This window comes from Pristis pectinata, chromosome 18 (assembly GCF_009764475.1).
Source record: "Pristis pectinata isolate sPriPec2 chromosome 18, sPriPec2.1.pri, whole genome shotgun sequence".
Lineage (NCBI taxonomy): Eukaryota > Metazoa > Chordata > Chondrichthyes > Rhinopristiformes > Pristidae > Pristis > Pristis pectinata.
The window spans coordinates 40,026,436-40,053,459 of NC_067422.1; the positions used below are offsets into that span (position 1 = coordinate 40,026,436).

General features: G+C 48.5%; 1 protein-coding gene across 1 annotated transcript in view; it reads left to right on the top strand.

The window, feature by feature from the left end:
• The first annotated feature begins 13,512 nt into the window (after window positions 1-13,512).
• xylt2 (xylosyltransferase II) overlaps window positions 13,513-27,024 on the top strand; it is a 128,904-nt gene continuing 115,392 nt past the window's right edge. Inside the window, exon 1 of the mRNA XM_052032746.1 lies at window positions 13,513-13,673. Within this exon, the coding sequence (XP_051888706.1) occupies window positions 13,545-13,673 (129 nt within the window). The 5' untranslated portion in view covers window positions 13,513-13,544. The remainder of the gene's footprint in view (window positions 13,674-27,024) is intronic.

Consider the following 27,024-nt stretch of genomic DNA (forward strand, 5'->3'; position numbering starts at 1 on the left):
GGGGTGGGGGAGAGCAAAGAGAACGTCTAATACGACGGAGACAAGAAACTGCGGCACAAATGGCATTGGTGCTGGCGGAGGAGTGGTGAAGGCTTGTTAATCACAGCTGATCTGTCTGGAGATGTAAACAGATGAATGAGAATAAAAGATTTTGTAAGTGTATTAGGGGAAAAAGAGTAACCAGAGAGAGAATAGGGGGCCTCAAAGACCAAAGGGGACATACTTGTGTGGAGCTGCAGGAGATGGGCAAAGTCCTTAATGAATAGTTCTCTGTTTTTACCGTAGTGGCTGTTTTGTCCGGGAAAGTGTTGAGCTTGGAGGTTATTGGAGCAGCACTCTTCCAGGACAGTGGAGAACGTTCCATGCCACTCCTGACTTTTACCTTGTTGATGGTGGAAAGGCTCTGAGGGAGTCAGGATGCGAATCCCTTGCTGGAGAAAACCCAGCCCCTGACCGGCTCTTGCGGCTACAGCATTTATGTGGCTGGTCCAGTTGACTTTCTGGTCAAAGTTGAGCCCCAGAATGTTGACACTGGGGAAAACCAGCGATGGCAGTGTTATTGAATGACAAGACACTGAAGTGGTTTCCTTTTGATGCCCATTAACTTTAGATTTACCAAGTGCCCTGATGCTACATTCAGTGAAATGCTGCCTTGATGTCAAGGGCAGTCAGTCTCACCTCACCTTTGGAATTCTGTTCTTTGGTCCATATTTGGGATCAAGGTTGTGAAGAGCTCTGGAGCAGAGGGGTCCTTGTGAAATCCAGAGAGGCCCTGGTGAGAAGGTTAGCAGTGATGAAGTGAGTACAATCGATGACACCTTCCATCACTTTGCTGACCAGTGACTGACCATTCAATTTACTCCACATGATATCAAGCAATGGCTGAGAGCACTGGACACAGCAAAGGTTATGGGACCAGGCAGCATCCTGGAACTAGCTGTGCCACTAGTCAAGTTTTTTCCAATACAAATAAAACACCGGCATCTATCCCACAATGTGGAAAATTGTCTATGTATGTCATGTTCGCAAAGAAACGGGACAAATCCTTCTGGCTAATTACCGTCCAATCTGAATATACTTAATCATCAGCGAAGTGGCAGAACCTGTTGTCAACAGTGATATCATGTGGCACTTACTCATCAGTAACCTGCACGCTGGTGCCCAGTTTGGGTTTCACCAGGACCACTTGGTTCTAGATCTCATTACGGCCTCGATACAGACATGGACTGAATTCCAGAGGTGAGGTGAGAATGACAGCCCAAGGTAGCACTTGACTGGGTAAGGCATCAAGGTTTTCTGGTGTCTGAATTTAATGGGCAAAAGGAAATGACTCCAGTGGCTGGAGTGATACATAGAGATGCAGCACGGAAACAGGCCATTTGGCCCATCAAGTCCACACTGACCATCAACCACCATTTACACTAATCCTACATTAATCCCATTTTTTTATTCTCCCCACATTCTCATCAACTCCCCGCAGATTCTAACCGGACTTACATACTAGGTGGTCACATCGTCACAGGGTGAACGTGCAAACTCCACACAGATAACACCTGAGGTCAGGATTGAACCCAGGTCTCAGGCGCTCTGAGGCAGCCGCTCCAACACCTGTGCCACTGTACCTTGCACAAAGGAAGATGGTTGTGTCAATCATCCTAGCCCCAGGACATTACTGCAGGAGTTCCTCAGAGCAGTACCCTCAGCCCAGCCATCCTCAGCAGTGGCCTTCCTTCCATCATAATGCAAAAGTGGGAATGTTCACTGATCATTGCACAACGTTCCATTCCATTTGCATCTGCTCAGCAAATGAAGCAGCCCCTGCCTGCATGCAGAAAGGCCAGGACAACATTCAGGCATGGGCTGGTGAGTAACATTTGTGCTACAAAAGTGGCTGGCAATGAGCATCTCCAACAAGGGAGAGTCTATCCACCTGCTCCTGAGAGTCAACGACATTACTACTACTGAGTCCCCATCATCAATATCCTGTAGTCACCACTGATTAGAAATTCAACTGGACCAGCCACCAATACCAAGGCTATAAGAGCAGATCTAAGGCTGGACATCCTGTGGCAAGTAAGTCAGCTCCTGACACCCCAAAGCCTTTCTACTATCTACTAGGCTCGTCAGGAGTGTGCTGGAATACTCTCCACTTGCCTGGATGAGTGCAATGCCAACAATTCTTAAGAACTTCAACATCATCTGTACAAACTTGTTCACTTGACTGGCAGTTAAAAATAAACTGCTGGAAGAAAGTGGGTCAAGCAAAAACTGTGGAGGCAAAAGGATAGTTGATGTTTATGGCCAAGACCCTGCTGCGGGGTCTTAATGCTTGGGAGACCTACGGAATAGATTTACTGGCTGCTGTGGGGCTGGAGATGTCTTCTGCTGCTTGGGAACTCGGTTCACTGTTGCATTCACGACTTGTGAACTGATCAGGTTACAAACAGTTCATGAGAACAAAACCCTGCCGTAACCTGGGGACGACCTGTAGCTGGATTGCATTAGCATTGCTTTTAGGCAATAGGACATATCTGGGCAATTTTCAGATTGTCAGGCAGATGCCTGTATTGTAACTGTGCTGGATCAGCTTGGCAAGAGGCACAGCTAGTCTGGAACATAGGTCTTCAATATTATCAGTAGGTCCCTACTGATTCCACCGATATAATTTAACATTCTCATTGCGTTGAGATCCATCAGTAGGATTGCCCCTCAGATTGAAGAGTAGCTGGAATCAAGTGTTAGCGTGTTATCTGCAATCCCAGAGCTTTGCCAGGAGCTCTGTTCCCACCACAGAGGACGGAGCCCCCAGAAGCCAGTGGCATACATGCCACGTGCAATGGAAAAATTAGGTTAATTGTGATCAGATTAATCAGGCTGGCTAACAGTGATTAATTGACTGCATTACTCACAGGTGGCGTGTATATATTGGAGAGGATTAATCTGTGGATCCTCGACTCCTATTCCACTCAGAATTCTCTTTCTCTGTTTACCATTGCTCATGCCGTTCCTATTCTGATCCAGCACTTCTCTTTAAAGGTGCGACTTAAGACGTGTAGAAAACTGCCCAGCTACTCCTCCTTTCCCTTCGTTTTGAAGTTTCACCAACTCACTAATGACTCTGGTGTTGAAGTTCAAGGCAGAAATCTTTACCGTAGGCATTTTTTCCTCACAAGACTCTCATTATCTATAATAGAATCATAGAACAGTACAGCATAATAGAGGACTTTTGGACCACAATGTTGTGCCGAACTTTAAACCTCGCCTAAGACTATCTAACCCCTTCCTCCCACATATTCCTCTATTTTAAATTCCTCCATATGCTTACCTAGTAATCTCTTGAATCTGACCAATGTACCTGCCTCCACCACCACCCCAGGCAGCGCATTCCATACCCCAACCACTCTCTGGGTAAAAAACCTCCCTCTGATATCTCCCTTGAACTTCCCACCCATTACTTTAAAGCCATGCCCTCTTACATTGAGCATTGGTGCCCTGGGAAAGAGGCGCTGGCTGTCCACTCTATCTATTCCTCTTAATATTTTGTACACCTCTATCATGTCTCCTCTCATCCTCCTTCTCTCCAAAGACTAAAGCCCTAGCTCCCTTAGTCTCTCCTCATAATACATACTTTCTAAACCAGGCAGCATCCTGGTAAATCTCCTCTGCACCCTTTCCAACACTTCCACATCCTTCCTACAATGAGGCGAGCAGAACTGGACACAGTACTCTAAGTGTGGTCTAACCAGAGTTTTGTAAAGCTGCATCATTACCTCGCGGCTCTTAAACTCGATCCCACGATTTATGAAAGCTAACGTCCCATAAGCTTTCTTAACTACCCTATCCACCTGTGAGGCAACTTTCAGTGATCTGTGGATATGAACCCCCAGATCCCTCTGCTCCTCCACACTGCCCAGAATCCTGCCATTTACCTTGTACTCTGCCTTGGAGTTTGTCCTTCCAAAGTGTACCACCACACACTTCTCCTCACACATTGTCCAGGATATTGCAGTCCATACACTCCTGCCACATTTTAGTCTGTAATATTTCTACATTAATTTCTAATACTAAACCTTTGAGCACTTCCTCCTTTTGCACCAAATTCCAATCTCACCCCATTTTCAACTACACACTTACTTCACCAAGGACTTTGCGCAATTGTGTGGGTCAGCAGGAATTGGCAACAAGAAACATGTGTACACATTATGATTACCGTTAGCTGTTGACTAATGCTGTTTCCTTTTACTTTTTTTAAAGTTCTACTTAAATTCTTCAAAAGAGCTCCATTCTTACTGCTGTTGGAAAATGAACCAGAAATTGGCATTTGGAATGTACTTGTGATTAATCATTTTCCAGAGTATCTGCATGCCCATTCAGTAAGTTTATTCATGTCGACTCTAATTTGTGACCATCCTCCTCAGGGCACATCGTCACGTCCAAGTTCCTATTTTTGCACAAGTCAGCAGTGAACAAGGGCAATATGTCATTGACCGCTTATTCTGACCTACTGACTTCTGTAAGGAATTCCCCCAGGATATGTAGAATGTAAAATAACTGCTGAACAGAGTCTTTGAATGCAAGGTCGTCCTCAACAATCACCTGAACGTGTATGGGTTTTGACACTTAAACCAATGCATCTTTATGACTTTGTTTTCAACCACAACAGCAATGAGATAGTTTCAGCACGGCCTCAGCAGTTGTCAGCATTTCTTTTCATTGTTGCTGTGGACTGAGTTAAGAAATGAAGGCTAACAGAAGAGGAATCTAATGGATGTTCACCTCCTATCTGATTTAGCATTTGCCAATAACATTTGTTTGCTCTCATTATCAGAAAGACATGCACCAGCAGACAGACCGACAACTGAAAGTGAGAGGCAGCAAAACAATCGGTGAAAAAGTCAAATACCAACACTCGCACCATCAACCAGGACCAGCACCAGCCGCACCTCAGAACGAGGGATCAACCTGGTGAAGCTACAAGACAGGACCACTTCTACAACACAAACAGCTTGCGATAGACAGAGCTCAGCGATCCCACAGCCAGCGGACCAGATCTAAGCTCTGCAGTCCAGCCAAATCCATCACAAGTGGTGGTGGACAATGGAACAAATCACTGCAGGAGCAAGCCCCACAAGTATCCCCGTTCTCAATGACGGGGGAGCCCAACACATCAATGCAATAGAGAAAGCTGAAGCGTTTGCAAGAATCTTCAGCCAGAAGTGCCGAGTGGATGATCCATCCAGTGGTCCCCAGCATGATCGATGCCAGTCTCCAGCCAATTTGATTCACTCCATGTGATATCCAGACACAGCTAAAGGCATTGGACACAGCAAAGGCTCTGGGCCCTGACAACATTCCAGCAGTAGTACTGAAGACTTGTGCTCCAGAACTTGTTGCACCATTGGCCAAGCTGTTCCAGTGCAGCTACAACACTGGCATCTACCTGTGATGTGGAAAACTGCCCCGGTACGTCCTGTCCACAAGAAACAGGACAAATCCAACCTGTCCAATTACCGCCCCATGTGTCCACTCTCGCTCAAAGCAACGAGGTGGAAGGGAAAATCGACAGTGCCATCAAGCGGCGTTTGTTCAGCAACAACCTGCTCACAGAAGCTCAGTTTGGATTCCACCAAAGTCTCTCAGCTCCTGACCTCATTACACCCTTGGGGCAAACATGGACAAAGAGCTGAACTCCAGAGGTGAAGCGAGAGTATCTGTCCTCGACATCAAGGCAGCATTTGATCAAGTCGGGCATCAGGGGGACCTGGCTAAAGTGGAGACAATGGGAATCGGGGGGAAAACCCGCCACTGATTTCATACCGAGCACAAAGAAAGAGAGTTGTAGTGGTTGGAGGTTAATCATCTCAGCAGTAGTTCCTCAGGGGAGTGTCCGAGGACCAACCATCTTTCTTCAGCAGCTTCATCAATGTGCTTCCTTCAGTCACAGGGTCAGAAGTTGGGATGTTCACTGGTGACTGCACAACACTCAGCACCATTCACTACTTCTCAGATAATGAAACAGTCCACATCCAAATGCAGCAAGATCTGGACAATATCCAGGCCTGGGCTGATAGCTGGGAAGTAACATTCCCACCACACAAGTGCCAGGCAATGACGATATCCAACAAGAGAAAATCAAGTTTTCATCCCTTTACATTCAATGGCGTTACCCTCACTGAACCCCCCACTGCCAATATCCTGGGGGTTCCCACTGACCAGATACTGAACTGGAGGAGCCATGTACACAGTGTGGCTACACGAACAGGTCAGAGGCCAGGAACCCAGCAGCAAGTATCTCACCTCCTATCTCCCCAAAGCTTGTCAGGAGTGTGATGGAACACTATCCACTTGCCTGGATAAGTGCCTCTTCAACAACACTCAAGAAGCTCCACACCATACAGGACACAGCAGCCCACTCGATAAGCACCCCATCCACAACCATTCACTCACTCCACCACCGACGCACGGTAGCAGCAGTTTGTACCATCTACAGGATGCATACAGCAACTAGACTCCATAGAACCATAGAACACTACAGCACAGAAAACAGACCATTTGGCCCTTCTAGTCTGTGGCAAAACTTTATTCCACTAGTCCCATTTACCTGCAACCAGTCCATAACCCTCCAGACCTCTCCCATCCATGTATCTATCCAATTTATTCTTAAAACTTAAGAGTGAGCCCGCATTTACCATCAGATGGCAGCCCGTTCCACACTCCCACCACTCTCTGAGTGAAGAAGTTCCCCTTAATGTTCCCCCTAAACCTTTCCCCTTTCACCCTAAAGCCATGTCCTCTCGTACTTATCTCTCCTAATCTAGGTGGAAAGGCCCTACTCGCATTTACTCTGTCTATACCCCTCATAATTTTGTAAACCTCTATCAAATCTCCCCTCATTCTTCTACGATCCAAGGAATAAAGTCCTAACCTGTTCAATCTTTTGCTGTAACTCAACTCCTGAAGACCCGGCAACATTCTAGTAAATCTTCTCTGCACTCTTTCAATCTTACTGATATCCTTCCTATAGTTAGGTGACCAGAACTGCGCACAATACTCCAAATTTGGCCTCATCAATGTCTTATACAACCTCACCATAACATCCCAACTCCTATACTCAATACTTTGATTTATGAATGCCAGGATGCCAAGAGCCTTCTTTACAACCCTGTCTACCTGTGACGCCACTTTCAGGGAATTATGTATCTGAACTCCCAGATCCCTTTGTTCCTCCGCGCTCCTCAGTGCCCTACCATTTACTGTGTATGTCCTACCTTGATTTGTCCTTCCAAAATGCAACACCTCACTTGTCTGCATTAAATTCCAGCTGCCATTTTCTGGTTCATTCTTCCAGTTGGTTCCGATCCCTCTGCAAGCTTTGAAAGCCTTCCTCGCTGTCCACTACACCTTAGTGTCATCAGCAAACTTGCTGATCCAATTTACCACATTATCATCCAGATCATTGATATAGGCAACAAACAACAATGGCCCCAGCACAGATCCCTGAGGCACACCACTAGTCACAGGCCTCCAGTCTGAGAAACAATCATCTACTACCACTCTCTGTCTTCTCCCACACAGCCAATTTCAAATCCAGTTTACAACCTCTCAATGGATACCTAGTGTCTGAACCTTCTTACCTAACCTCCCATGTGGGACCTTGTCAAAGGCTGTTTGGACAGTACCTTCCAAACCCATGACCTCTATCAGCTAGAAGGACAAGGGCAGCAAAAGCCCGGGAAACACCACCCCCTGGAAGTTGCCCTCCAAGCCACACACCATCCTGACCTGGAAATGTATCGCCGTTCCTCCACCGTCGCTGGGTTAAAATCCTCGAAATCTCTCCCTAACAGCACTGTGGATATACCCACACCTTAGTGACTGCAGTGGTTCAAGAAGGCAGCTCACCACCACCTTCTCAAGGGCAACGAGGGATGGGTAATTAAATGCTGGCCCAGCCTGTGAAGCCCACATCCCTTCAATGAATAAAACAAAAGAATGTTACCATTGATACAATGGATGACGATCTACCTGGGTAAGAAGCAAGGATTTTATAAAGAGAGCAACAGTTAAAGATATGGTGGGAGAGTGTTAAAGATCTTCAATAGGAACATCATCAATGTATCGTTATATCTTCTCTGAACAGTACAGAGCTCTTATAACAAATATAGCTGTAGTTCACAAGCTGGAGACTCTTCAGAACAAGAACTATTTTCTTGCTAAAGAGTGTTTTGAAGAGCAGGCTCAGAGAAAAAAAAACTATTGTGCGAAGTTTGAAAATGAAGACATAGAAAATGGTATGGGTTTGTGTGTTGAAAGCCACAGGTACACTGTGCAGACAGATACCAAATGGGAAGTGCGAAAGGGCTCACCCCAAGGTGACGTGCCTGAGGAAGTGCTGAGATTCCATCCTGAGATACCACATGCCTCACATTGGCATGGTGGGACTCTGGCAGGGAAGCATGTTGTGCAAACTGAGGCACATGGAGAATTTCTCTCGAAGAGAGGATAAAGCAAGACGATTGAGGAGTAACGACATAGGTAGGAAGAGGGATGAGGTCCTGAAAAGTGAGTTTAGGGAGCTAGGCAGAAGGCTAAAGAACAGGACCTCAAGGGTAGCAATCTTGGGATTGCTGCCAGTACCATGCGATAGTGAAGGTAGGAATAGGAGGTGATGGCAAATAAATGCGTGGCTGAGAAGTTGGTGCAGGAGGGAGGGTTTTAGATTTTTGGATCATTGGGATCTCTTCAGGGGAAGGTGGGACCTGTACAGAGAGGACAGGTTACACCTGAACCTGAGGGGGGTCAATATCCTTGCAGCCAGGTTTGCTAGGGTGGTTCAGGAGGGTTTAAACTAGATTGCGAGGGGGAAGGGAACCGGAGGAGTAGGTCAGAGGAAGAAGGGGATGGGGAAAAGTCAGATCTGACAGGTAGAGAGGCTTTGAGGAAGGAGAAGCAGAGTACAGGCTATAAAAGTAGTAAGGTGGATGGGCTAAAGTACATTTACTTAAATGCGAGAAGCATCAGGAATAAGGGAGATGAACTGAGAGATTGGATAAGTACATGGGACTACAATATTGTGGCTCTTGCAGAGACATGGCTGACATCAGGGCAGGAATGGATATTGAATATTCCTGGTTTTCAGTGTTTTAAAAGGGATAGGAAGGGGGGGAGAAGAGGAGGAGGGGTGGCGATACTGGTCAGGCAAACTGTTACAGCTGCAGAAAGGGTAGATAATGTAGAAGGATCCTCTCTAGAGTCAATATGGGTGGAAGTTAGGAACAAGAGAGGAGCAGTTACCCTCCTGGGAGTATTCTATAGGCCCCCCCAGTAGCAGTAGGGATACTGAGGAGCAGATTGGGAGGCAGTTTTAGGAAAGATGCGAAAATAACAGGGTTATTATAATGGAAGACTTCAACTTTCCAAATATTGATTGGCACCTACTTAGTGCCAAAGGTTTAGACGCGGCGGAATTTGTTAAGTGTGTCCAGGACGGATTCCTGGCACAGTATGTTGACAGGCCGACTTGAGGGAGTGCCATAGTAGATCTAGTTTTAGGTAATGAACCGGGTCAGGTGACAGATCTATCGGTGGGTGAGCATTTGGGGGACAGTGACCATTGCTCCATAACCTTTAGAATTATCATGGACAGGGATAGGAGCAAAGAGGACGGGAAGATATTTAATTGGGGAAAGGCGAATTATGAGGCTATAAGGTGAGAACTTGGGAGTGTAAATTGGGATGACATTTTTGAAGGGAAATGTACTATGGAGATGTGGTCGATGTTCAGGGACCTTTTGCAGGATGTTAGGGATAAATTTGTCCCAGTGAGGAAGAGAAGGAATGGCAGGGTGAAGGAACCGTGGGTGACGAGAGGTGGAACAACTAGTTAGGAAGAAGAAGGCAGCATACAGAAGGTGTAAGCAGCAAGGATCAGACAGGGCTCATGAGAAATATAGAGTAGCAAGGAAGGAACTTAAGAAAGGGCTGAGGAGAGTGAGAAGGGGAATGAAAAGGCTTTGGCAAGTAGGGTTAAGGAGAATCCCAAGGCTTTTCTCTCGTATGTGAAGAGCAGAAGGATGGCTAGAGTAAAGGAAGGTCCGATTAAAGACAAAAGTGGGAGGATGTGCTTGGAAGCTGTGGAAGTGGGTGAGGTTCTCAATGAATACTTCTCTTCAGTATTCACCAAGGAGAAGGGTCTTGATGTTGCTGAGGACAGTGATGGCAAGGGTAATGTTCTGGAGTATGTAGATATCAAGAGACAAGATGTGTTGGAGTTGTTAGAAAATATTAGGACAGAGAAGTCCCTGGGGCATGACGGAATATTCCCAGGCTGCTTCGCGAGGCAAGGGAGGAGATTGCTGAACTGTTGGCTAGGATCTTTGAGTCCTCGTTGTCCACGGGGATGGTACCGGAGGATTGGAGGGTGGCGAATGTTGTCCCCTTATTCAAAAAAGGTAGTAGGGATAGTCAAGGGAATTACAGACCAGTGAGCCTTACGTCTGTGGTGGGTAAGCTGTTAGAAAGGATTCTAAGAGATAGGATCTATGAGCATTTAGAGAATCATGGACTGATTAGGGACAGCCAGCATGGCTTTGTGAAGGGAAGATCTTGCCTCACAAGCCTGATAGGGTTCTTTGAGGAGGTGACCAGGAAGATTGACGAGGGTAGTGCAGTGGATGTGGTCTACATGGATTTTAGTAAGGCGTTTGATAAGGTTCCTCATGGTAGGCTTCTTCAGAAGGTCAGAGGCCAAGGGATCCAGGGAGGCTTGGCTGTGTGGATTCGGAATTGGCTTGCCTGTAGAAAGCAGAGGGCTGTGGTGGAGGGAGTGCATTCGGATTGGAGGGTTGTGACTAGAGGGGTCCCACAGGGATAGGTTCTGGGACCTCTACTTTTTGTGATATTTATTAATGACTTAGACGAGGGGGTGGAAGGGTGGGTTAACAAGTTTGCAGATGACAGAATGATTGGTGGTGTTGTGGATAGTGTGGAGGGCTGTCAAAGCTTACAGAGGGATATTGATAGGATGCAGAGCTGGGCTGACAAGTGGCAGATGGAGTTCAATCCGGAGAAGTGTGAGGTCATACACTTTGGGAGGACAAACTCCAAGGCAGAGTACAAGGTAAATGGCAGGATTCTGGGGAGTGTAGAGGAGCAGAGGGATCTGGGGGGTTCATATCCACAGATCACTGAAAGTTGCCTCACAGGTGGATAGGGTAGTTAAGAAAGCTTGTGGGATGTTAGCTTTCATAAGTTGTGGGATCGAGTTTAAGAGCCATGAAGTAATGATGCAGCTTTACAAAACTCTGGTTAGGCCACACTTAGAGTACTGTATCCAGTTCTGGTCGCCTCATTATAGGAAGGATATGGAGGCATTGGAAAGGGTGCAGGAGAGATTTACCAGGATGCTGCCTGGATTAGAGAGTATGGATTATGAGGAGAGACTAAAGGAGCTAGGGCTTTACTCATTGGAGAGAAGGAGGATGAGAGGAGACATGATAGAGGTATACAAGATATTAAGAGGAATAGATATAGTGGACAACCAGCGCCTCTTTTCCAGGGCACCTATGGTCAATAGAAGAGGACATGGCCTTAAGGTAATGGGTGGGAAGTTCAAGGGAGATGTCAGAGGGAGGTTTTTCACCCAGAGAGTGGTGGGTACATGTAATGGGCTGCCTGGGGTGGTGGTGGAGGCTGGTACATTGGTCAAGTTCAAGAGATTGTTAGATAAGCATATGGAGGAATTTAAGTTAGAGGGATATGTTGGAGGAAGGGGTTAGATAGTCTTAGGAGTGGTATGAAGGGCGGCACAACATGGTGGGCCGAAGGGCCTGTATTGTTCTATGGTATCAGTTAGGAGAGACCGTGATGGGGTGAACTGAAAGGATCTCCCTTAACAGTGGAGTCGAAAATGGTTGTGGGGTGGGGTAGAGTAGGGTCAGGGATTCTCAGTGGAAGGATGGGACAGGTTTATCACCAGAGGGTGTTGGACTCACTGCCTGATGGTGTACCCGGGGTGTGGGACACACACACACAGCCCGGACCGGGTGTACCCGGGGTGTGGGACACACACACACAGCCCGGACCGGGTGTACCCGGGGTGTGGGACACACACACACACACAGCCCGGACCGGGTGTACCCGGGGTGTGGGACACACACACACACACACACACACACACAGCCCGGACCGGGTGTACCCGGGGTGTGGGACACAGCCTGGACCGGGTGTACCCGGGGTGTGGGACACACACACACAGCCCGGACCGGGTGTACCCGGGGTGTGGGACACACACACACACACACAGCCCGGACCGGGTGTACCCGGGGTGTGGGACACACACACACACAGCCTGGACCGTGTGTACCCGGGGTGTGGGACACACACACACACACAGCCCGGACCGGGTGTACCCGGGGTGTGGGACACACACACACACAGCCCGGACCGGGTGTACCCGGGGTGTGGGACACACACACACACAGCCTGGACCGGGTGTACCCGGGGTGTGGGACACACACACACAGCCCGGACCGGGTGTACCCGGGGTGTGGGACACACACACACACAGCCCGGACCGGGTGTACCCGGGGTGTGGGACACACACACACACAGCCTGGACCGGGTGTACCCGGGGTGTGGGACACACACACACAGCCCGGACCGGGTGTACCCGGGGTGTGGGACACACACACACACAGCCCGGACCGGGTGTACCCGGGGTGTGGGACACACACACACACAGCCTGGACCGGGTTGTACCCGGGGTGTGGGACACACACACACAGCCCGGACCGGGTGTACCCGGGGTGTGGGACACACACACACAGCCCGGACCGGGTGTACCCGGGGTGTGGGACACACACACACACAGCCCGGACCGGGTGTACCCGGGGTGTGGGACACACACACACAGCCCGGACCGGGTGTACCCGGGGTGTGGGACACACACACACACAACCCGGACCGGGTGTACCCGGGGTGTGGGGCACACACACACACACACACAGCCCGGACCGGGTGTACCCGGGGTGTGGGACACACACACACACACACAGCCCGGACCGGGTGTACCCGGGGTGTGGGACACACACACACACACAGCCCGGACCGGGTGTACCCGGGGTGTGGGACACACACACACACACACAGCCCGGACCGGGTGTACCCGGGGTCGGTGAGGACCGGTTGGGAAGAGGGCTCCGGCTGGCGCGCTTTGGTGCCGAGTAGACAGGCAGACGGGCCGAGTGGCCTGTTGGTCCTGAGCGAGTTCAGGGAATGACCGGACAGCTGCACCGGGCGGGAGCTCACCGTCCGCCCAGGCGCGCCCCCGCCGCCCGGCCCCTGCACGCGCGCCCCCCGCCGCCCGGCTCCCGCAGGCGCGCCCCCCGCCGCCCGGCCCCCGCCCGCCCAGGCGCGCCCCCGCCGTCCGGCCCCCGCCCGCCCAGGCGCGCCCCCGCCGCCCGGCCCCGCACGCGCAGGCGCGCCCCCGCCGCCCGGCCCCCGCACGCGCAGGCGCACGGCGCCGCGCTGACTCCGCCGGGAAGATGGTGGCCAGGCTCCGAGCTCGGAAGCTGGCGCGGAGGTACCGGGTGGTGGCCGCGGCCGCCCTGGCCATCCTGGCCGTGCAGGCGCTGGCCGTGTGGAGCTTCAGCGGCCTGGAGGCTGAGGATAAGGTGAGGGCCGGCGGCCGGAGGCCGGCGGAGGGGAAGGGAGTGAGGCTGCAAAGCAGGAGGGGCTGAGGGGCAATGGGAGAAGAACCGGGGAGGGGAGCGGGAGAGGGCGGAGGAAAGGCGGAGGAGGAGGTGAGGTGAGGGAGGAGGAGGAGGAGGAGGAGGGAGGTGAGGGGGGGAGGGGGGGGAGGAGGAGGGAGGTGAGGGGGGAAGGAGTAGGGGAGAGGTGAGGTGGTGGAAGGATGAGGTGGCGGAGGGGGGAGGGGGAGGAGGAGGGGAGGTGAGATGAGGGGGGTGAGGGGGAGGTGAGGTGGTGGGAGGGGAGAGGTGAGGGGGAGGAGGAGGAGGTCGGGGAGGAGGGGAGGTGAGAGGGGAGGGGGAAGTGAGATGAGGGGAGGTGAGGTGGGTAAGATTGGAGGTGAGAGTGGGGCTGATGGGGAAGTGATTGGGGGTTTTTGACTAGGGCAGAAGGCATTTGGGGGTCAGTAGGGAGGAGGGGATTGAGATGAGGGATATTAGTGTGGGGTTGAAGAACAGTTTGGGGTTGAGGTGTTCGGGGTTGATCAGGGTTGGGGATGAGGGAGGTCATAGGGTGTGTGGGATTGGCAATAGTGAGGGTTGGGGCAGTTTGTGCGCATTGTGTTGGGGTCGTTGCAGGTGTGGGGGTGAGTGAATTGGGGGTTGTGTCAGGGGTTTGGGAGTAGCTGAGGGGAAAAGGGTGGTAGCAGTGAGGGGAGAAGTGGGGCAGAGGTGTGAGGGAGAATGGGCTCGGGGATGTGTGGGGATCAGGGCTTAAGGGTGTAAGGATAGGGGGTGTGGCTGCAGGTGAGAAGGGCGAGGTGGTTGGAGGCAGGTAGGTGAGGGGCAAGGAGGGTTTTTGGGGGACTGGGCTGGGAGCTGGGTCAGGAATGAGAGGGTGGAGGGGCAGTGCGGGTGGAGGTTGAGGAGGAATGTCAGGTGCAGGGCGGCTGATGGGGTGGAATTGGGTTGGAAAGGAGTAGATGGAGGAAGATAGCCAATGAAGACTGTGTTCTGGGGGATAGGGGAGACTGGCTGTGGGTTGGTGGGTGTGGAGTAGAGCTGGCTGGTGGGTGTGAGGGGGTGGAGGAAGAAGGGGGACAATTGGCTTGGGTGGGAGAGGTCGAGGGAGGAATGGAGGGGTTGGGAGTGGGTGGAGAAGCCAGGCGAGGCCCGGTGAGAGAGACTGGGGAGGGGCTGCGGGGGGTGGAGAGGAGGAAGAGTGTTGTGGTGGGAAGAGGGCGGGGTGGGGTGGGGCCGTGAGAGTGTCAGGAGGAAGAGTTGGGGGTAGGAGGGAAAAGCTTCCAAGAGAACTGGCGGGGTGGGGTGGTGGGCTAGGTCCATGTTGGGGTGGGGGGGGTTTGGGGGGGTTTGGATATGAGTAGGGTGTCGATTGGGAGAATGAGAGGGGCAGAGAGTGGGAGGGTGGGGTAGATTCAGGGATGGGGAGAATTGAGGGAGGGCAGTGAAGAGTCTCAGGAGGAGGGAAGTGCCGGGGAGGGTCTCGGGTGGCCTGATGTGCCTGGAGAAGGTCTCGGAGCTTTGGGGGAGGGGGATGTGGGTTAGGAATAGTGTTTGGGGGTGAGAGTGAGTTGAGGGGTCGGGGGGGGCCTTGGAGGGTTGAGGGGGTGGTGGTGGTGGGGGGTTTGGAGGAGGGTGGGGGGGGCAGGGTTATTGTGGGGAACTGTGGGATGTGGAGCATTCCTAGGGAGTTGATTGGGAGGTTGGTGGAGGTACCTTGGGGGATACGGGAGGAACCCGGAGCGCCCGGGGAAACCCACTGGGTCACAGGGAGAACGTGCAAACTCCACACAGCACTGGGGCCAGGATTGAACTGGGTCGCTGGCACTGCACCTCCGAATTGACCCCAGATGGAAGCGGTTGGTGGGTGCGACGGTGTTGGTGGGAGGAGGGGGGAATGGGATTCGGGGGTTGGGAGGGAAGAGTGGGGGTGATTGCTAAGAGGAGAATGAGTGGTGGTGTGATCCAAGGTTGGGGGAGAGCTGTGGATGGAAGGGAGAGAGAATTGATGGAGGGGTCCTGATGGTGGTGGGAGAGAGAGTCAGATGGGTCGGAGGAAACAGAGATTTGTTTGTGGTGGGGTCCTGCTGGTGGTGGAAGAGAGGGGTGGTGGTAGTAGTGGGGGGTGTCCCTATGGTTGATGCCTAAGGATGAAGAGAGAGTTGGAGCCAGTAGGAGGAGTCAGGGGGGGATGTGAGGAGTGAAGAGTTGTGATTCAGGGAGGGGGATGGTGACTGCAGATGGGAAAGAGTCAGAGGGATTGGAATCGGTGGGGATGGGTGGGTTGGGGGTAGTATCTGGCATGGTGTGGTGGGGCAAGGGAGCAGGCTGGAGGCTGGGAGGGGACGCCAGGAATGGGGGCATGATGGGAATGTCAGGGAAAGGAGGCTGGCTGGAAGGGAGGGAGGGGGAGAGAGACCGTGCAGGCTGCAGGAAGAAGATGGAGGGGGAAGTAGCCTGGTGAGAGAGGGAGGGTGGGAAGACAGACTGGAGTAGGAAATAACAAATTTGGTTTACTATGCATGTACAGTATGTGCTGGCGTGGAGTGTGATAAATAAGGTTAGTGAACTACAGCTGGCAGATAGCCTTGTGGGAATATGATGTTGCAATAACAGAAACTTGGCTGAAAAAGGGGAAGGACTGGGCATTAGGTATTCCCAGATACAGAGTGTTCAGGAGGGAAAGAAAGGAGGAGGGGTGGCAGTGTTGATTACAGAGATGCAGAGAGGATGGTGCAGAGGAGTCAAAGATGGAATCTATTTGGTTAGAACTAAGGAGCAATAGAGGAAACATTTTTGGGTATGTTTTGTCGGTCACCAAGTAGGACAGATGCAGATGAGCAAATATGCATAGTGATTGCAGAGAGCTGCAAAAATAATAGGGTAGTTATAATGGGGGATTCTAATTACATTGGGATAATTATAGTGTTTAAAGCAGAGAGGGTGAAGAATTTCTGAAGTATGTCCAAGATAATTTTCTGATGCATTATGTTTCCTGAGGTATTGCTAGATCTGGTTCTGGAGAATGAGGTGGGTCAAGTACACTATAGAAAAGAAGTATAGAAAAGAACAATCAAAAGTAAAATAGTTAATTGGAGAAAGCGAGTTTCAAGGGAATAAGAGTGGATCAAGCCCAGATAAACTGAAACCAAAGTTAATTGGCAAACTGTTAGAACATGAACTGCCTTGAAAGGAGAGGTGATTCGGGTATATTTGAGACACATTCCCATCATGGGCAAAGGAAGAATGAACAAATCCAGGGCTCTCTGCATGACAAAAGCAATGCAGAGGAAGCTAAAACAAAAAACAAAATTATGACAAGTGTCAGGATGTAAATACCAGTGAGAACAAAAGAATCAGAGGAGAAGTGGAAACTAAAACAGGAGAGGCAAAGAGAGCACATGATCAACTGCTAACATAAATGGGAATCCCAAATGATTCTATAGTAGTAAAACGGTAGTATGTGGAGGAGTGGAGCCTTTTAAGGATAAAAGTAGGTTGCATGTGAATACAGAAGAGAGTATTAAGCAACCAAGTGAGTATATTGCAGACACAAAAGACGCAGATGCTGGAAGCAGGAGCAACAAACGACCTGCTGGAGGAACTTGGAGGGTTGAGCAGCAAGTGTGGGGAAAAGGAATAGTCAACATTTCGGGTTGAGACTCAGCATCAGGAGTACATTTCATCAACCTTCACCAGGGGAGGATGCTTCCAAAGGAATAGTGAAGAAGAGATGGTAAATATATTAAATATTCACAGCATGGAGGTATCAGAAAAGTTGGCTGTACTTAAAATAGGTAAGTTACTAGGACCACATGATATGCACTCTAAGATTTTGAGGGAGGTGCAAGACGAAATAGTGGGGTCTCTGACCATAATCTTTCAATGCTCCTTGGATGCAGAATTGGTGGTAAAGGACTGGACGGTAGCAGATGTTACGCCCGTGTTCAAGAAGGGGAGCACGGATAAAATGGAATTTGATAAAATTGACAAGTTTCGCGTGAGTGCAGGATGCAGCATCAATGCAGTCGTCGATGTAATGGAGAAAGAGTTGGGGAGGGGTGCCAGAGTAGGTTTGGAACAAGGATTGTTACATGTTAGCCAAGTGTCCATGGCTACATCTTTGATTTGTAGGAAGTGGGAGGAATTGAAAGAGAAGTTGTTGAGGGTAAGAACAAGTTCTGCCAGGAGGATGAGAAACTTAACGGAGGGGAACTGGTTGGGTCTTTGTCCCAGAACGAAGTGGAGGGCCTTATTATCTTCTTGATGGGGGATAAAGACTGGAATTCCATGGTGAAGGTGAGGTGGTTGGTAGTAGGGAATTGAACGGTGGAAGGCATGAGAGGTGGAAAAAAGTTGGGAAGGGGCTGGATAAAGGGAGACAGGGTAGAGTTGAGGTATGAAGAGATAAATTTGGTGGGGCAAGAGCAGGATGAGACGATGGGTCTACCAGGGACGTCCTGTTTGTGAATCCTGGGTAAGAGATAGAAACAGGCAGTGTGGGGTTGGGGGCTGAGGAGGGGAGATGTCCTAATGTGGGAAACAGTGGCCTGGTGTTCATGTACGGGGTCGTGGTCCGGGGGTGGGTATGAGGAGATATCTAACAGCTGCCATTTGGCCTCTGTGAGGTAGAGGTCAGTCTTCCAGACCACAATGGCACCGCCTTTGTGGATTTGATGATGATGTTGGGATTGGTGTGGGGGGGGGTGAGGGGAGTGGAGAAGTCGAGGTGATTGATGTAGCGTTGGCAGTTGGAAATGAAAAGGTCAAGAGAGGGTAAAAGGCCAGAAGGGGGTATCCAAGAAAAAGGTGAGTGCAAGAGATGTGAGAAGGGGTCATAAGTGGACTCTTGACCTCACAATCTACCTTGTTATGACCTAGCACCTTATTGTCTACCTGCACTGCACTTCCTCTGTAGCTGTGACACTTTACTCTGTAATCTGTGATTGTTTTACCCTGTACTACCTCAATGCACTGTGTAATGAATTGATCTGTATGATCGGTATGCAAGATAAGTTTTTCACTGGAGCTCGGCACAAGTGACAATAATAAACCAATACTAGTGGGAGGGTGAAGACTCCATGCCAAAGAAATGGGTGTAGAGGTGATAGAAGAAGAGCTTGGTATAGTGTTGGGACTGGAACTTGTTGAGTGTGGGTGTGGGGGTACAAAGGTGAGGTCTCTGATGAGTGGCATGGTAGCGTAGCAGTTAGCGTAACGCTATTACAGCGCCAGCGATCGGGGTTCAATTCCCACCATTGTCTGTAAGGAGTTTGTGTGTTTTCCCTGTGACTGCGTTGGTTTCCTCTGGGTGCTGTGGTTTCCTCCCATGTTCCAAAGACGTATGGGTTAGTAGGTCAACATGGGTGTAATTGGGTGGCGCAGGCTTATTGGGCCAGAAGAGCCTGGTACCATGCTGTATAAATAACAAAAAAAGGACAGGCTGCTTAGCATCAGAGAGGGGGTGGGCATATGGTAAGACACAGCAGGGTTTGGAGCAGGGTGAGGTATGGAGTCAGAAGAGGGCAATGGGAGAGAGGGCTTGGTTGGCGGGAGTAACAGAGTGGGGAAAGGGGTGTCAGAGGAGAGTAGAAGGTCATGTTGGGGTGGGATTGGGATTAAAGGAGGGTGGGTGTGGTGGGGTCCGAGGCGGGAACAGTGTGGAGTACGATTGGGAACATTACAAGGCTGATTGAGAAAGCAGTTAATAAGGCATACACATTCAGTTAATGGCAGGATTCTGGGCAGTGTGGAGGAGCAGAGGGATCTGGGGGTTCATATCCACAGATCACTGAAAGTTGCCTCACAGATGGATAGGATAGTTAAGAAAGCTTATGGGATGTTAGCCTTCATAAGTCGTGGGATCGAGTTTAAGAGCCGCGAGGTAATGATGCAGCTCTACAAAACTCTGGTTAGACCACACTTGTACTGTGTCCAGTTCTGGTCGCCTCATTATGGGAAGGTTGTGGAGGCCTTGGAAAGGGTGCAGAGGAGATTTACCAGGATGCTGCCTGGTTTGGAGAGAGTGCATTATGAGGAGAGACTAAGGGAACTAGGGCTTTACTCATTGGAGAGAAAGAGGATGAGGGGAGACATGATAGAGGTGTACAAGATATTAAGAGGAATAGATAGAGTGGACAGCCAGTGCCTCTTTCCCAGGGTGCCTATGGTCAATACAAGAGGGCATGGCTTTAAAGTAATGGGTGGAAAGTTCAAGGGAGATATCAGAGGGAAGTTTTTTACCCAGAGAGTGGTTGGGGCATGGAGTGCGCTGCCTGGGGTACTGGTGGAGGCAGGTACATTGGTCAATTTCAAGAGATTGTTAGATAAGCATATGGAGGAATTTAAAATCGAAGGATATGTGGGAGGAAGGGGTTAGATAGTTTTAGGCGAGGTTTAAAGGTCGGCACAACATTGTGGGCTGAAGGGCCTGTATTGTGCTGTACTGTTCCTATGATTCTGTTTCTGAGCTTTATCAATAGACAGGCCAGTAGAGAAGCAGGGAAGTCGTGCTAAACTCTTATAAAACACTGGTCCAGTCAAAGCTGGTGCATTGTCCTCAATTCTGGTCACCTCATTATTAGAAAGAATGTGAAGGCATTAGAGAGGGTTCAGAAAGGGTTTATTATAGTTCCTGGGATGAGGGGCCACAGTTAGAAGGATTGATCAGAGGCTGGGACTGTTTTCTTTGGAGAGAAGTTGGCTGAGGGGAGATTTGATAAAAGGATATAAAATGATTAGGGATGTGCACAGTCTACAATGAAGACTTTTCCTGTTGGAAGGGGTTACAGGTGTAAATAAAGGAGGAGAATAAAGAATGACATGGGGAAAAATGTTTTTGTGCAGTGTGTGTCTGGAATCTGGAATGAACTGCCTGTGGATTTGGTGGAAGCAGACTTAATTCAAGAGGGAATTGGATAAATATGTTGTGAGGAAATTTTGCAAGGCTGAGGAGAAGATACTGGGGCTGGAACTGGTGAGTTGCACAACGAGAGAGCTAGTGCAGACATAATGGACTGAAAGGCCTCCTCCTGTCCTGCTACCATTCTGATTCCGTGAGGAGGGAGGGGGAGAGGTTGGGAGGGTGTAAGAGTAGAAATGGATAGGGAGGGAGAATGGAGATAAGTGGGGGAGAGACAAATGGGGGAGGTGAAGAATCTTGAGAGGAGGAAAGGCTGGAATGGAGGGAAATACAAGGGGCAATGGTTAGAGAGAAGGGAGGGAGGATGGATCATGTGATTGGGAGGGGAGTGGGGTAGACAGGGAGGGAGGGAATGATGTACATTTGAAGGTTGAGCTGCTTCAGTAGTTTTAAGTTGGACATATCTATGGTAATTGTCTGACACACCTGGTGTTGCAGTCCTTAGATTTGGCAGAGAATCAACATTTGCTTCACACTAGACTCAAGGAATCTGCTTGCTTTCTCCAAAACATTTGAATTTTGGCTTGGGGACCATTTCAGAACATCAGTTTGGGATGTTAGAGATAGTCTTGAGGCATTCCATCTTTCCTTGCAGCTTTCCCTCTCTTTGTTGCTGTTAAGCCTGCCCTGACTTCTTTGGTGGAAAAACTGTCAGAGTTTGGTGGATTCTGGGCAGTACGTCCTTAACTCCTTTAGTGCTGCCTGACGTCCTGCATGTAATGCTTGTCAAGTGGTCCCTTTGAGTTTGTGAGTAGCTTGGCGCTGAGTTTAATCTACAGATTCCTAGCTTTTTCAGAGTTAGCCAGTTAAGATTTTCTGGGAAACCAGCAGCCTCTAATGGCTTGGAATTGTGAAATTCAGCGATTCTGTACAGGGAGCTGAGCAAAGCTGTTTCTGGTGCAGGATTCTGGCTCCCTGACCGCCTCTCCCACTAATCCCTCGCACCCCCTGTGATTGCTGGTATTGTCAGACGAAGTTCTCTTTTTGAGTTCCAACAAGGAATGGCTGTGAACCTGTATCCACTAAGAGTCCTGGCAAAACTGAAGTCAGTTGAAATTCAGGGTACAATTCTAAGCGGCCAAAATGAAAACTGCAGAGAAAATTATTGGAGACCAGGGCATTTCTTGGAGCTTATTTCTGAGGTCCAATTATCTTCAGCTGCTTCATAATGACCTTCCTTTCATCGTAAGGTCAGACGTAAGGATGTTTGTCGACAGTTGCAGAATATTCAATTCCACTTGGAACTCCTTGGCAAATAGTACAGTCCTTGCATGCAGCAAGACCTAGATAATACAAGACAAAACAGTACAGCACAGGAACAGGAACCTCGGCCCACCATGTCTGTGCTGACCATGATGCCAGTCTAACTAATCCCATCAGCCTGAACATGGTCTGTATTCCTCACCTGTTAGAGTCATAGTCACAGCAGGCCCTTCGGCTCAAGCAATCCATGCCAACCATGGTGCCTACCCAGATCACAAACAACGGAGGCCCCAGTATTGATCCTGGCAGAAAACATCACTGGTCACAGACCTCCAGTCGGAGAAACACCCCTCCACCACTACCCTCTGTCTTGTACGACAAAGTCAATTTTGTACTCAACGTCATCTCACCATATGCCTTAATGTTCTGGATCAGAGGACCTTGTTAAATGCTTTGCCAGGGAAATGGAACCAAAAGCTAAAGGGCATAGCTTCAAGGTGAGAGGGGAAAGATTTAAAAGGGACCTGAAGGGCAACTTCACACAGAGAGTGGTGTGTATATGGGATGAGCTGTCAGAGAATGCAGTTGAGGCAGGTACAATACTGACATTTAAAAGATGTTTGGATGTGTATGTGGAAGGGAACGGTTTAGAGGGATATGGGCCAAATATGGGCAAACAGGACTCGCTTAGGTGGGCACTTTGGTCGGCGTGGACTAGTTAGGCTAAAGGGCTGTTTCTGTGCTGTATACTCTGACTTTGTCCATGTAGATAACATCCACTGCTCTGCCCCCCTCAGTCATCTTCGTCACTTCCTCATTCAAACTTGTGAGACTGAACCTTCCCTGTACAAAGACCTGCCGATGTGGGCTGGCGCCGAGGCGCGGGCCGGCCCGTAATATTCTCACGTCAAGTGCAAGAGAATTTCCACATCCAATAAGAGGGAGTCTGTGATTACCTGCTGTCAACTTTGTTGGGGTCACGAACGATAAGAATCTTAACTGGACCAGCCACACACATACTGTGGCTAAAGGAGCAGCTTGGAAGTCAGTATTCTAAGAGTGACTTGTCACCTGACTCCCAAAAGCCTTTCCACCATCCGCAAAGCAGAAATCAGGAGTGTGATGAATGCTTTCCACATGCTGGATGAATGCAGCCCCAGCAATACTGAGGAAGTTTGTTCTCATCAAGGACAAAATTGCTGGTTTGATTTGAGGCTACTTTGATCAATGCAGCTGTCAAAAGGCACTGAATACACCAATAACCTGCCCACATTCATTCCCACTACCAGCTCACCCATGTTTCCAGCATGTGTCATCTACAAAATGTGCTTTTAACTCCCCACGGCTTCAACAGTACTTCTCAAACTTGCAACCTCTACCACCTAGAAGGGCAAGGCAGCCAGTGCATGGAAACATGAGTTCTCCTAGATGCACGCTCTCCTGACTTGGAAATGTTTCACCTTTCTTTCATTGTTGGGTGTAAATCATAGTAGTCCCTTGATGATGGTATCTTAACCAGATAGACTGCAGCAGTTCAAGAAGCCAACTCACCATTACGTCTGTGAGGACAGTCTACAAGTGCTAACCTAGCCAGTGCTGCTCACATACCTGTAGATAGAAAATTGATAAATGAAGTAACTGGTTGAAGACTTGATGTGCCTCAATCTACAAAGATATGGACCAAGAGATGAGAGATTAGATTTGGGTGGAATTTTTTTTGACCAATATGGACACAATGACATGATGGGCCACTTGTTCTTTGATGCCAGGTGTCTTGCATCTTGAGAGGGCAGGAACCAATATGATCATGAGAAGAGTTGAAACTAATTTGTCAGGCTTGGGAACCTGCATCTAGATTTTGGAGGGAAAAGGGCAGATCTGGAAATGAAGGGTTGGGTTGTTTTAAGTTTGAAAGGCAGAAGCAACAATGGTTTGAAGAAAGACAACAAATGAGTTTGTACATGATGGCAAATACTTCAGTTGAAGATAAGCTGAGGTACAGAAAGACATGGAAGTATGATATTGTGACTTCAGATGTTCATGTTTACAGGGCTTTTAGGTGATTTTAAGAAGATTAATAGAAACTGGGGGGGTGTTGTTGGAGAGAAGCAATAGATGTATTGGTTAAAGAAAGAATTACTGATGTGAGGAGGGATGAGAAGTTAGTAGATAAACACTATGATGCTGGAGGAACTCAGCAGGCCAAGTGGTATCTGTGGAGAAAAGTTTATTTATTTATCTTCATTTCTTTCTTGATTTTATTTTAATTCTTTAAAATGTTTCATTATTTAAAGCAGTTTTAATTTTTTTTAAGTCTCTGAATATCAGAAACATTTAAAAACCGTTACAAACTTTGACCATTTTGATAGAAGGTGAAGCTTTGTCCCAGCTTTACTACTCTGCCATATCCAACACACTGTGGTCCATCCTTATTATTGACTCAAAAAAAGTTCAGTACGGTCAGACACAAATTTGCCTCAACGAATCAGTGCCAGCAGTCCTTACTTAATCTGTGCCTTTGAGATTTACTTTCAAGTCTACTTTTGGTCAATTGCATCTCAGCCTGGTAAAGTTGGCTTTTCTTCGATTGAGAACTTGTACTCCTGGTCTCTTTCCATAATTCATGAAGGGATGTCAGGGCGGTCCTGGGGAAGACTCTTGGCCATATGCCACTTGAGTCCTCACTAAGTCTCAGCAGATGCCTCCCTGCTGTGGGGGTGGATCTGTTCATTTGACCCTGTGTATCTCAACTAGGTAAGCATGGGTGGACAGAGGACTGGATGAGAATCAATGTACAAGGTATGGAGCAGGCAAAAATTTAATAATTCATTTACGATAACTTTCTTCGCAAGCAAGTTTAATAAGAGGGGAGGTTTTTGGGGAACAAAGCTGGACAATTATAAGGGATAATCAGAGGGGGCGGTTTTAATAGGAGCAACCATAATTTATTTACATTTTGATGAGTTATTGGGAAAGAGACCAAGAGTTTAAGTTCTTAATTGACGAAAAGCCAGTTTTACCTTGCTGAGATGTGATTTAGCAAAATTGGACTTGAAACTGCCAGTTGAAATTAAATCTCTTCAGGCATAGATTAGATAAGGACTGTTAGCATAGATTTGATGAAGGAAATTCATATCTGACGACAAATGACTTTATTTGAGGTGATAATAAGGATTGATGACTATGTTTGATCGGTCTAATAGACTTCAGCAAAACTTTTGACAAGATCATGGGTCAGAAAAGTAAGTTCATGTGTTCCAAAGGGAAACTGCAGATCAGAAATAAAAATCCAGATTGTTGGAAGCACACAGTTGGTCAGGCAGTATCTGAAGAGGGAAATAGAGTTAACTTTATAGCTTGATGACTTTCATCATAACTGGCCAATTCTGATATAAAATGGTTATTTGAAATTGTTGAATTGAATGTTGAATCCTGAGGGTTTTAATGTACTTGATTGGAGGCTAGAGTTCTGTTCCTCAAACTTGTGTTGGACTGTTAGAACAGCGTTGGAGGTCAGAGACAAGAGGTCAGTGTGGATCGAGAATTAAAGTGATAGCAACTTGGGCGTGCTTGCCCATTGAGTTGAGGTGTTCTGCAGAGTGATCACTGTATCGATTTTTTTTTCCCCATTGTGTGGGAGATTACATAGTGAAGCATTCACTATTCAATGCTCACAATGAATCTACGGATAGAGGGAAAGGAAGCAGTAAAAGGGCAGGTATTACATTTTAAAGTTGACCTAGTGGCATAAATCAAAATTGAAGATTTTTTTTGGGCATTACAATATTATTTGCAGTTGTTCTTTGAACTTAGGGAATGTAGGCAGTGACAGCAGGTCCAGCATTTATTATCAGTCTCTAATTTCCCTTGAGAAGATGGTGGTGAGCTGTTTTCTTGAACTCTATGCCATTTCAAAGGGGAGCTAAGAGTCATTGCAAATTAATTCCAGATTATCTAATTAACTGAATTTAAATTCCCCATTTGCTGTGGATTGTTTGTCTAGGCCTTCGGATTACCTCTGTAATGGCAAATTCTGAACTGATGATTATCATTGTTGAGACCATTGTGCTTCAGTGCCAGATTCCTTATTTACTGAGCTGGGAAATCTGTCTGTTGAATCTGCTGACTTGGTTAGTGGCAGCCTTTCTGAAGAAGAGTATGCCAGGGACCTGCTTAAGGGTTTATCAGGTAGGTGACTGCTGATTGCAGGTGGAAAACCACTCCAATGAAATTCCAAGCTGAGAAGTGTCGATGAATTACATGGTCACAGATGCCAGAAGGTTGCTGGGACAGATGGCTAAGATACTTTATTGGCAATGGCTCAGAAGGTCATGCTTGAGCTGTTTAAAAACACTTGGACTCTGATTAAATAACCACATTCATTTGTGGTCACCACATCATAGAAATGATGTGCACAAGAAGTATGGCAGAAGCGATTTACAGGGATGTTGCCAGGAAAAAAGAATTTTAATTCAGGAAAGATTGGCTAGGTTGTGTCACTTTCCAGCGAAGGCTGAAAAATGCTTCACTGCAATGTATTAAATTTGAGGGCCTTGGAGTGAATAGGAAGGACCTGCTTTTGTTGACAGGATTAATAACTAGGGATGAGAGGGAATTGAAGAAATAACTTGCCAGAGAGTAGAAGGAGCTTCCTATCTAAAAGGTAATGGGGCAGAGCCATTCATCTTAAAAAAAACACTTGAATGAACTTTTGATGCACCGCAACTTCAGGACCACAGACCAAAAGCTGGGAATGGAGTTGGACTGGATGGCCCTTTATTGATTGTCCTGAACAAAATGGGTCAAATGGTCGTCATTTGTGCTGTAAATTGTCATATTCCGTAATCAATTTCTTGATCCCACCTGATCCCCATTTGCCTTGATTCCCTTGAGGAGAAAGACGGAAAGAATGGGGGTATAGAGACATCGAGGCAGTGGAAAGGTGAAAGGAAGACTGGGTAGGTTGTGGGGGACAGTCAGTGGATGGTGGGGGTTAGAGAGACTAGGAAGGGGAAAGGGTGTGTGCTGGGATGAGGAACAGGAGGCTAAAGATATTGGGGGAGAGAGGGATGGAGGAAGAGGACAGAGAATCGGTGGGCACTGACAGGGAGAGGCTGCCAGGAAGGTGAAGTGAGCATGACCAAAATGGGGGAATTGGGAGGGAGGGCTCTGAAAAGGTGTGTTTGAGTG